Source organism: Scylla paramamosain, chromosome 33, assembly GCF_035594125.1.
Source record: "Scylla paramamosain isolate STU-SP2022 chromosome 33, ASM3559412v1, whole genome shotgun sequence".
NCBI classification, from domain to species: domain Eukaryota; kingdom Metazoa; phylum Arthropoda; class Malacostraca; order Decapoda; family Portunidae; genus Scylla; species Scylla paramamosain.
This window is the reverse complement of record NC_087183.1, coordinates 17,572,368-17,584,633: the sequence shown is the minus strand read 5'-3', so window position 1 is coordinate 17,584,633 and position 12,266 is coordinate 17,572,368. Positions and strand designations below refer to the sequence as shown.

General features: G+C 49.7%; 1 protein-coding gene across 9 annotated transcripts in view; it reads right to left on the bottom strand.

Moving 5' to 3' along the window:
• Positions 1-12,266, bottom strand: part of LOC135089854 (proton channel OtopLc-like) — a 110,033-nt gene that overhangs the window by 4,266 nt on the left and 93,501 nt on the right. For 7 of the 9 annotated variants that reach the window (XM_063985986.1, XM_063985992.1, XM_063985989.1 and 4 more), the window contains one exon: positions 36-310. In XM_063985986.1, the coding sequence (XP_063842056.1) occupies positions 36-310 (275 nt within the window). Of the gene's footprint in view, positions 1-35; positions 311-4,882; positions 4,945-6,351; positions 6,697-12,266 lie in introns of those variants that run through there. The other 2 variants (XM_063985993.1, XM_063985996.1) reach the window with 2 other exon arrangements.

Below are 12,266 nucleotides of genomic sequence, written 5' to 3'. Positions count from 1 at the left end.
GGGGCAGAGAAGCAGCAGGCAGGGGCAATACTCACGCTGCGTCTGTGAGGGCAGGCTGAGGATATATTCCGAGTTGGAGGACCGGTCCGCGTGATCGGGATTCGTGCCGCCGTGGCCCTGGATGGTGTGGGCGTGGGCGTGGGCGTTGCTGTGCTGGGGCTGAGTGCCACCCAAGTGCGGCTGCAACTCCGGCGGCGCGCTCACCTTCCTCACGCGGCTGTGTGGGTGCTGGCGCGGAAGTCCGTGCGTCGGGCGGCGCCGACTCTGGACCGGAGACACGAGGGCGCTGCTCCCGCTCACCTCGCTCTCACTGCAACACACAGACAGACATTCTTGTTATGCATGAGGACTCAGGACACACACTGACACATTATCACTAATAACAAGTGCACGCCGTCACCACCACGCTGCACCCCAAAAGGTGACAGAGCAACACAATATACCAAAGCCGTGACCCTTCACGCGAACTTGGCCAGGGTCCCTCTGTCCCCCAACCCCTAAACTCTCCCGTCCCCAGCACGCCCCCTCACATCCCGGGAGTGTTAAACAAGCGCATCGTGACTCAACCAGTAGTTTCATCTTCACAAGGAGCGAGAGGAGGGAAGATGGGAAAAGAAAACGATGTTACTCGGTAAAACTAAGATAAACCTACCGGACACAGAAATCTCTGGAGCGAATCGTGAAGCAGTGGCGGTAATGGCAACAGAAAAGGTAAACAGTAAACAGTAGCAAACACTAGCAACACCAACAATAGCAGCAGCAACAGCAATAGCAGTAGCAGTAGCATAAACAGTAACACTTAGAGAGACAGTAAGTGTTAGAAACACTAACAAGAACAACAGTAGCAGAAATAGCAGCAGTAACAGCACAGCACCAGCATAAACACCAACAGTTAGCGATACATAAACAGTAGCAGTGGGAACAGAAACACCACCTAATGATCCCTTTGAGGAACAGAAGCGACAATGTGAAGTGGTTTATGACACATGGGAATCACCGTCGATCTCATACTCAGGTGAGTGGGAATTAACCTGGCGATCACTGAGGCACGGGTGCTTATCACCTGGAACTTCAATCACCTGGATACCTTACGATCACCTGGATAACTTCAAATTACAGACAGGCTTTGATTTACTGTGGGAAGTACGTAAGAAGTGAGAATATTGAAACGACGCCAATCTCTGGGTGTAAATGCGTGGTACAGAGAGAGAGAGAGAGAGAGAGAGAGAGAGAGAGAGAGAGAGAGAGAGAGAGAGAGAGAGAGAGAGAGAGAGAGAGAGAGAGAGAGAGAGAGAGAGAGAGGGAGGGAGAGGGGGGAGGAAGACAAACAGACGCGCCTAGACAAAAAAAAACAAAAACAAAAAGAAATAATATATATATATACACAGGAAATTATATTAAAAATCAGTTGATATAATTAGGAAATCGTGCTAAATTGCATATCCGGCCGCGGGGCAGCGAGGCTAAATAATACATGAGCAGGGGAAGGAGGGGGATAGGAGGAGGAGGAGGGGTGGGGAGGGGTGAGAGAAGAGACAAGGCTACACATCAGGCGCAGCAGCAGTGGTGGTGGTGGTGGTGGTGGCCTCACTGCCTCACCCCGCTTTTAAAGGTTGGCACTCAAAACAAAAACGTAAATAAAACAAATGAGTGTAGGTAGGTGAGGTGCGTGGTTAGGTAGGAAGCGTTCATGTTTGCAACGGGGCTTATCACGAGCGTGGCTCATTTCTCCTTATGTATAATTATTGTTATTTTGTTATTACGTTTGTAGTCATGGAATTAGATAGTGTTTCTCTTATGCCTTCGTTGCGGTTGCCTTAAAACTAACGACAAAACTCTCTCTCTCTCTCTCTCGCTCAGTAGCCGCCGCCTAACAGAGAGTCCAGCTAATTTGAAATGCCACGGTCACCTACACACCTGTAGCCAAAAAGTGGTTCCGTCTAAGTACAACTCTTGTGGGCGAGGGAGGGATGCCTCTGTGTGTGTGTGTGTGTGTGTGTGTGTGTGTGTGTGTGTGTGTGTGTGTGTGGCCCGGAAGGAGTGTGACTTGAATTATGACACAATACCCACACACCCACACACCCACACACACACACACACACTAACCTTCGTAGCGCCAGTAACTACCCTTCCACCACCTCCCTGCCTCCGTGTCTCCTCAATCCCAGCCAATAAGTAAAACAAGAGCTCGCGTTCCTCTAAATTCCAGTCCTTAATTTAGCGGCCTTGGCGGGTGAGGACCATAGGAGGAAGCTTTCACTTCCTGCTATCACCGAGCGACACCTGGCTGCCGTATCATCTTACACCTGACCCTTACCTTCCCATACCTTCCCCTACCTGCCCCTTACTTTCCCTTACCTGCCCCTCACCTGCCCATTACTTCCTCTCTCTTGCTCCCTACAATACCTACTGCTACCTGTCGTCCTCCTAAGTACCTTCCCTTACCTTTTCCTTATCTGCCCCTTACTTGCCCCTAACTTCCCTTTACCTCCCCTCACCTCTTCCCTACAATATCTGCTACTACTCTTCCTCTTCCTAACTTACTTGTGTCTTCCTCACCCCCCTTTATTTACCCCTCACCTCGCCTCACCTTCACTCACTTCCCCTCACCTGGTCCCTACAACATTCACCACCTTTCCTGCTTCATAACCTGCTTGTACCTCCCTCACCTTCCTTATAACACTTTCTGCTACCTTTCCTGTTCTCTGCCCCCCCTATCCCATACTCCTTGCCACCATATCCTGCCACACCCGTTCACCGCAAACACCACAAACACCACCGCAATCGCTACCTCTCGTGCACGCCTTCCTTGCCACGTGCTACTCTCAGGTGATAGCACACGTGCGTGGTATAGGTGCTGCCTACACGTGCACGGTCTTAAAGGTCTCGTGTGTGGAGTGGTAGTGTGTTTATTTGTATTGCTGTGAGTGTTTTGTATTGCTACAGAGAGAGAGAGAGAGAGAGAGAGAGAGAGAGAGAGAGAGAGAGAGAGAGAGAGAGAGAGAGAGAGAGAGTACACTGGTGGTAGCCATGGTGGTGGTGGGGGTGAGGTAAGGGGAGGGCGGTAGACAGCCTGTTCTGTGGAGTGTTGCGGGGTGGGGCTGGAGTGGGGAGTGGGGAAGTGTAGGGGGAGGGAGGGTGTTCTGCGGTAGTGGCAAGGCGAGCAAGGTCGGGGCTGGTTGGGGGGGTCGTAAGTAAAAAAAAAAAGAAAAGAAAAATATATCATGTACAGATAGATAATTAGATATAAGTATGTATGTATGTATGTATAGATTGATAGAGAGATAGATAGATAGATAGATAGACAGAAAAATAGACAGATACGTATATGGCCACTTCACCCCACCTACACCTCAGGGTTTAAAGGTCAGAGGTGTGTGTGTGTGCGTGTGTGTGTGTGTGTGTGTGTGTGTGTGTGTGCGTACATACATCATAACACAAGGCACGGCACACACTAGGAGTAACTGTTCCGTCATGCTCGTTACGTTCACGGCAAGAAAAGGAACAAAATGAACACGCAGGAGGTTGGCGGTGGAGGAACAAAACAAGACAAAAAGAAGCTCCGCCGCGCGAGACGTGATATTCTGTGTCGGGGAGAAATAAATTAATATTTCACCCGGAACTCGTCCATTGTACGCTAGAAACATTAGAATGAGGAGAATTAGAACCAGTGAAGCAACGAGGCAAAGGTCTCGCTCCTGGCTTCAGTCCAAGGAGTAAAGGTCTTGCCTTGCCAACGCGTCAGGCTGAGCTGAGGATATGCAACAGAGACCCGCTCCGTCAGTCACTCAGGAAACTTAATCTTGAATACGGCAATGACTTTGAATTTTTTTTTTTCAGTAAATGTCTTGCTTAACTGATCTAAAGATATGCAGCAGAGGCAAAGCGCTCTGTCAGTCACTCAGGAAACTTCACCTGAAACGCGGCAGCGACAGATTTTTTGGCAATCAAAGTCTTGCCTAACATGTCTAAAATAAATTGATATGCGAGAAAGACCAGACACTCAAAACGGCAGCGACATTTCCTGGCAATAATGGTCTTGCTTAACATGTCTAAGCTGCACCAAAGCAACAGAGACCAGACACTCACTCAACAGACTTCACTCACAACACGGCAGTGACTTTGATTCCTCGGCAATAAAACTCTTTCTTAACATATCAAAAGTGAACTAAAGGTATGCCATAAGGACAAGGCACTTCATCAGTCACTTCACCTAAAACACAGTATTGATTTGACTTGATTTATCGGCAGGGCCATGGCAGGCTGGCAGTGGCTCGGCTGTGGTTCGGCTGTGACGTAGCGAGGCTCAACGGGATAAAAAATGGACAGCACATGAGGAAGCTTCGCGCACTGCCTCCCTCCCTCCCTTCAGTCCCGATGTGGAGAAATTTGTACGGGGTTGGTTACTTCATGCGTTTGGTGAAGGATTATTATGACCCGCGGCACATCGAGCACGTGGCCGAGACAGGCGTGCTTTTGTTCCTCATACTGAGCCTCCGTAGTGCCCTTCCGCCACCACTACCATCACCACCACCACCACGCCCGTGGCTCCTCCCGCGGGTGTGACCTTTACACTAGTTTTCTGAGTTATGGCGCCTTTCAGAGAGGATCGGTCAGCGCGCCATAGCCGCCCCGTGGGAAGCGTGAGCGATGATTAAGGGAAATTTCGTGGCCGCACCGACCGTAAGCTTGCCTCCTCTTTGCTCCATTTTTTTCTTTTCTTTCTTTATTTGCGCTTCACTTCTCGCCGCGCCGCGCACCACGGCCAAGTGTGTCTCCGGGTGCAGGCGAGGCCGTGATGGAGGCTGTGCGGGTCACTACGCTGCTGCAGCCTCGGCACCAGCGCTAGGGCCTGCTGCTCATCACTCATCACCACACTCACCGCATCCTGGACGGCTAAAAAATCCTGGAACTCCACCACCACCACCACCGCCGCCGTCCCCTGCGGGCAGACTCTCCCAGGTTGCTCAAGTAAATAACTCACTGTGGCTCGGGCACGCTGTACGCCGCGCACACGTTCTCTCTGCCCCGCTGAGAGGGAAACTGAACGCACGTTACTTGCCCCGAAGGTCTTCCCGCCGCGCCTGGGTCGACAACCTTGAGAACTGTTAATTTACTTTGATTAGAGAAGACGCAAAAAAAGCCAGGCGAGGATCGATCACTCGCTGGCAACAGTCGAATCCAGAACCAGATGAATTCTACTCGGGACTTCCCCGGGTGAGTTTTTAGGTGTGGTCTCGCGACAAGGAAGATGATAAAAAAAAAAAAAGAAGAAAGAAAGAAAAAAAAAGAACAGGTAGGATCGCCTAAGCTTCTGTGAGGGCGCCCTATGGCAGACAGGGGCGGCGCGGTGAGGACAGCCACGCCCCTCACGTGAGGCAAAGCAGGACCCTTTTTGCTGCAAACAGGAATAAGCTACAGGCAAGTTTTACGTTGGTGAGGACATGTTGCCTCACCGCAGCCTTGCCAGTACTGGAAGAGAGAGCAAGGCGAGCCTCGTGCCGCGCAAAGGTGACCAGTTCACACGCTGACGAAACGCTGACGGAACACTGATGGATGGATCATTGTGGGGAGATTGCACGACGCTTTTTGTTCCTTTTTGTGACACCAGCCATTACGTCGCCTGCGAGTGCCGCCGCGCGGTGGGAATAGCGAGACATTTGTCGCACACACACACACACACACACACACACACACACACACACACACACACACACACACCTCCACGGCGACACACGGGCGTGCACTAATGAGCAAAAAACGACACCCGCCTCACACTTCCGCGACGAACACCTCACTCCCTCACTCCTTCACTCACTCGCGGCAAACACAGCGCGATCACCACTTTGGTCCTGATTCACAGAGAGTCTAGATGCAGCCTTTTCCGCTTTTCCGATGAATTCCAGGCACTGTTAATGAGAAGTGGGCAGCTGAGCAGAGGCCAAGCGGGAAGCAACAGGGCAGCAAGCGAGCCAGTATGTACAGCAGGTTGAGGGCGCGGCGCTGCGTCCTTCGCGATAGGCTACCATCACCTATTACTATTACTACTACTATTCCCTTGCTCACTCACTCACGCACACATACTAGGAGGGGTCAAACGGGCGCCTGCCCAGCTCTGGTCATTTGGTCACGTACACCAAGGTTTAGTCTGGCTTTGCAGGAGTGTCAACAAGAGGGTGGGTGGGTTGGCAGTTCAAGTCATATCGCTGGTCTGTGCAACTCCAGTGTGGGTGATGCCCAGGCAGAGGGTGGTTAGAGCCCACTCCTGTTCTCCCCCAAGGCCAGACGGGGAACGAATGGACCAGGTGAGATGGGGGTGGAACAACGGAGCTTAGGATACTCACAACTCACCTAATACTGCTGAGGACTAGACGTAGAGGGATGGTTATAGTTGTCATGTTAACCGTGCCTTCCGTAATAAATACTTGGGGGGGAGAAGCAACGTCAACAACTTGTACTCTTTCGTTTCCAGAACACGTCACAAGCTTTGCGTCACCAGTCGAGGCGCCATTATCAACTAGGCAGTGATTCTAGAGTCGCGGCGAGAAAGACAGTCACAAATACTCTCGCGGAGCAACGCACAGTGTCAGTCATCAACTCTTCGCAGCATTTCCCGGGCCACTGCTGCACCTGTGACCTCCTCAGAGACAAACCTCCCGTTTCAGACTATGTCACACAAACACTGCTGGTAGTGGTAGTTACCGTGAGGCGTCGCGTCGCCACAAAGTCCTGTCAGGTGCACACAAACAGCAATTATCGGGTTAATCCTCCTCCGGGCGATGGTGGCAGCGGCCTCTCACTGTTCTTCTTGGTGCTGGAACTCCCCGTAGCTGCCTCCTCGCCCTCCGCGGCTTCCAGACCAAGTGAGGCTCCTGGGATCCGGAGAGGAGACGACCGCGTCCTTCGTCCTTGGCGGGGGCCGGCTCACTTGTGGGGGAGCGGGCGGCGGGCTGGTGTAGTTACCACGCCTACACCACCAAGGGGAGTCCCCGCGCGCCGCTCCTAAGAATCCAGACCAATCTCATTCTTGCGCAATGTAAACACTTGGAATCGCCCCTGGAGCCATTAGGCGTGCGTCCGTCCCCCTCCGTCATGAGGTGGCTGACTCCATCCCGCCCCGCGCCGCCCTTAAGGAAACACTGCAGAGGACACCCACATCCTCCTTCCTGCGGGTTTTAATCTTTGACTTTGCTCAACTCGCGGCTGCCTGGAAGGGAGGGAGGGAGGCGGGGGGAGGGAGGGAGGGAGCCAAGAGCAGGGTGGGGCTGCCCCGTGGCCAAAAGGTCCTGCTACACTTTTTTTTGTCCTCGGTCCCTCTGTTGTGTCCCTAAGACAAGTGCCCCCCGACAGCCCACCTGTGGCCTCGGGGTGACACTTGCTGGCAGCGCGGCCCAACCTCTGCTCTTTACGCCTCCACGCACAACGGTTCCTCGGCCGCTAATATCGAGGCCTTGAAGGAAAAACTCGAGGGTGCCTCTGCGGGTACTGAGAGAGCCACAGAGAGGCTAAATATACCTCTTGGTGCTCTAATGATAGTTACAAAGCCACACAGAGCCACAGGGAGCCAGAAAGTCCCCCGTGGTGCTATAATGACGCTTAATTAGAGTCGGTAGCCATTACAATGGTAGTATTACGTGTTATTACTATTATTAGCATCAGCACGTCATGGAGGCAGTGGGCATGATGTCAGGTATCTTAGCGCTTGCCTGAGTGAAACTTACTGAGTACATAGCCTTAATCTTCTCGCCCTTTCTTCCTCTCCCTGTCTCTTTGCTGTTTCGTGAACAAAGATTCTCCGGGAACTTTCATCTTTTCTCTCTCCATTTTGGTATCGTGTCGGTGAGTCTCGCGCTTCGCCTCCACGACACACGCACACACTCACTCACTATTGCCGATGACTAGTGACGCGAAACAACCCAAGTGATAACAACGACAAATCTTTGAGGTGAAAACTGATTTCCAACTCGACCGTTTGTTTGTTCTGGCTCGCAAGACACGCACGAGAAACGTCCGCCTGACGTGGATAAGTTTCCGAACACACACACACACACACACACACACACACACACACACACACACACACACACACACACACGTACAGCAATGACCCAGCAATACCGTAACATCCTTTCCACTGTCACACAACACAAAGACTTCACCGCCGTCACATCTCACCAGAAAAAAAAGAAAAAAAGAAAAAAAGGAAAGAAAAACAAACATTCCTATCTAATCTTAAATATCCGCTTTATCCTTTCAAAGCAAAAATGTCAACAACACTAACAACAAATTTTCCTCCCTGTGCGCGCTATACTTGTTCCGTTCCTTCAACCCATTTCTCTTCTTTTCCTTCTTTGTTTTTTCTCGTATTCAGGCCGCGTACTGCGCCTCTCGACCCGTCCGCCGTCCCCAACTGGTTCTGGCCGCGAGTTGCTAGTGTGGCAGGCGAAGGGAGCAGAGAGGAGGGGAGAGAGGGAGGGAGGGAGGGAGAGAGGGTCATGGTAGGGGAGGGTTGCGGAGCTGGGTCAGGGTAGGGGCAGGAGGGAGGCTGGGTCGGGGTCTGGTTGGGGCAAGTGTATCTATTGCTACCGGTGTTTCGGAACCACATGTTCGGCGTGTGGGTGTTCGTGGCGTCTTGCCGGATAGGGTAAGAGTAGACATGTTGGCCTGCTGAGTGATGGAGGCGCGAGGGCGATGTGATTAAAGGGACGATAAGGAAAGCAAAATGATGTAAGAAAGACGAAGAAAATGACGACAAAAATAAAAGGGTGACGATGAGGAAAGCGAAGAAGTGAGAGATAAAGAGTTCAAAAGAGGACGAAGATAAATAAGAACAAATGAAGAAGGAGAGAAGGACGAGGTGATGGAACCAGACGAGGAAAAAGACGAAGACGAGGAACTTAAGAGGACGAGGATGGGAAAGCAAGGTGTTGGATCCAGCGAAAGAAAAGGACGCGGGGAAGCGAGAGCAAATGAAGAGAGTGAAGATGACGAGGAGAAGAAGGAAGTGTGTTCAGATGAGTAGGAAAAGAAGAGGAGGAAGCGGATGGAGTGTGTGGAAAGGCTTTCGTCACTTCTCTTCCCCTTGTTTGGGCGTGGCGATGCGGTGGTTAGAACCCCTCATCCTCACCCCGCCCATCACCCCGCAGCGCAGCCCTTCCTCCTTCCCCGCCCCTTCTTTACAGCACATCCTGAACGAAGCTTCCTTCACGCACCCTTTTAAAAAATTTTTCAGTTGGCGGAGGTTGGTTCACCGACCCGCGCACACACACGTACACACACATACACGTCATCATCCCTCGCACATACACACACACACACACACACACGCCTCATCATCCTTCAATAGAGCGTGGACAGTAAGACAAGAGCACATTCCATTGGAGAGCCGCGAGAGAGCAGGTATATGAAAGGGGAACTCCCGCAGCAGAAGCCCCGCCCACCGGTACCACAGCCCACAGATGCGCCACGTGAGCCAGACTCGTCCCACACGTGCAGCGACGCACACACACACACACACACACACACACACATACACACATGTACACAGCTCTTGTTGCTAACACCAAAAATTAATGAAGTCTCCTGAATTCAAAACTCAAGCGCACAACTCTCACTACGAACACTTAACGCTCGAGGCGGATGGATATTGCGGATTGACTGCCGAACTCGACTGGTGATTGGTTCAAGGTTTTCCGGCTTCCTCATTGGTTGGTTAGGTTAAGCCGTTCGTTGATTGGCCAGAGGGGTGCTGAGTTGGGGCGCTTTGCAGAGATCAGCAGCATCCAGTTAGCGTGAACTCAGCCCGCTGTTCCCAGATGGCTATATATAGAGATGAGGTAATATAATCAATCACCCGCCCTCTCTAACGGCCGCATTTACCTCCACACTCGTCCATTTTCTTTTTGCTCCCCGCTGCAGGAGACTCATTGGCCAGTTGTCTTGCAGAAAACGAGTGACTGTTCCTTACTGATTGTGGGAGGACGAGAAAGGTTCACTCGGTCATCTGATTATCGCTTCATTCGCTTCGTGGTTCAGATGAAGCTTGCTCTTGAAGCTTCAGTACTTTTATCGAGCGGGAGAGGGTTAATCTAAGTTCTTCATGTAGCCCAGAGGCTTCACTTAGCGCTGAATGCTGCTTCTGTTAGCTTTTTGTATAGAATCGAACTTCGGAGAAATGAGGTTCAGATTCCGGAGGTTCAAGTTTTTCTTATGAGTTTTCAAGTGCATTCTGACTGGTAAGCTTGGTAAAGGATGTAAAGATTCGAACACTTAGAGAAATTCCAGAGGTTCAGTTACCTTTCTTTTGTCTTATAAGTGTTTTTTTTTTTCCTTCATTATTCCAGCGCATTCTGGTTGGCAAGCTTGTATGTGAGATCGAACATTTGGACAAAGGAGGTTCAGATCCTTATATTGAGGTTGAATTACTTTTGTTTTTGTGTCGTAAATGTTTTCCTATAAATGTTCAAGTGGGTTCTGAGTAGTAAGCTTGAATAAAGGACATAAAGGATTGAACACTTGACCAAAACAGGTTTAAATCCTTATTCAAAGGTTCAGTTTTTTTTTTTTTTCTCAGATGTTTTCTTATAAGAGTTGAAGTGAATGTAGATCAGTAACTGTAGGATTTGACTCACTCCCCGAAGCATTCTGGATTCGAGATGCATAAGTGGTGGTTTTAACATTGTATGATTTAATTCCTTCCTTTTCTATTCAAGCATTCATATAAATAAAGTAAAATAAAACGTATATTATTGAAAAAAAGAAAACATACGTAACACCCAGAAAAGAATCAGCGTCATTAGTGATTCACAAAACACCAATCAGTAAGGACTGGTCGACATTAGTGTACACTCGTATTCTCATCATACATCAATACCAAGAAACTTGAGCCCTGATGAAAAAAAAAAAAAAAAAAAAAAATGTATCACCGACCCTCTCCCCCCTCCTCCCCCGCAAAACAACATCGTAAAATTAGAAAAAATCAAGGTCATAAAAAGCACGTCATTATAAACTCATATTACCAACACACATTAATATACAGAAACTTTAAACTTTACCGTAAAAAAAACAAACAAAAAAACACACTTATTACCGAAAAAAAAGAAAAAAAACATCCTTAAAACAAAGACAAGCAACAAAAGCATGACATTACAAATAAAAAAAACACACAATTAACTCGTACTCTCAACACATCGATACCAAGGAGCTTAACAACACCTAAAACTTGGCGTCCTTGAGTGTCAGAAGCAGAGACTCTCAAAGACTCGCAGGCTCAACATTAATACCAGTTTTACATCAAGGAGCTCCTACACCAACTTTTTCGTGGCTTTCTGAGATCGAGCAACGACCGGACGCAATATCCTCCGTGTCAGAGAGGAATGCCAAGAAGGACTCGAGTCGGTGTGAAGGACAGATGTGCTGGTCGCAGGAGTGAGGGTCAGGTTACGGCCGCCCGCTTTCTTGTTGCCACGAAAAGTAATATTACTCTGCATATTGTGTTTCAGATGTGTTACTCAGCGTGTGTGTGTGTGTGTGTGTGTGTGTGTGTGTGTGTGTGTGTGTGTGTGTGTGTGTGTGTGTGTGTGTGTGTGTGTGTGTGTGTGCTTTCCATTTTTTTTTTGCTTTCTTTGGGGGTCATTGGAGCTCTCGTAGATCTGCTTTCTCTACCGTTTTGTCTCTTGTGACACACACACACACACACACACACACACACACACACGACAGGACACCCCAACTACCACCACCACCACCACCACAGCTGCGAACTTCTAGAACTAAATCATGACAAATAAAAAAAAAAAAAAAAAGCCAAAAAACCACCGTAGCGACAGAGCAGCTCCTACTGGTTCTGGTTGTGTGCCGCCGCTGCTCAAGAACCAGTTGGAGCAAGACGTAGTTTCAACGGCACGTGGCGCCCTCTAGTTGCACTTTGGCCAGTCAGCGAACTCCGGTGCTATGAGGGAAGACGCTAGTTGGAGTGCAAAGGGATAAAAGAAGAAGAAGAAAAAAAAAAAAAAGGAACAGAAAGTGAGGCAAGAAGGAATGGTGGGCAGCAGTGGAAGACAGTAGAGGCAGTAGAGACGTAGCAAGGATGAGGAGTAGCAACAGGAGACAAGTAGCAGGTTTTAGAGGACAATAGAAGCAGTAGAGACGTAGCAAGGACGAGGAGTGACAACAGGAGACAAGCAGCAGGTTACAGAAGACAAAAGAAGCAGTAGAGGCGTAGCAGGAATGAAAGGTAAAAACAGGAGATAAGGAAACTGCTAGAG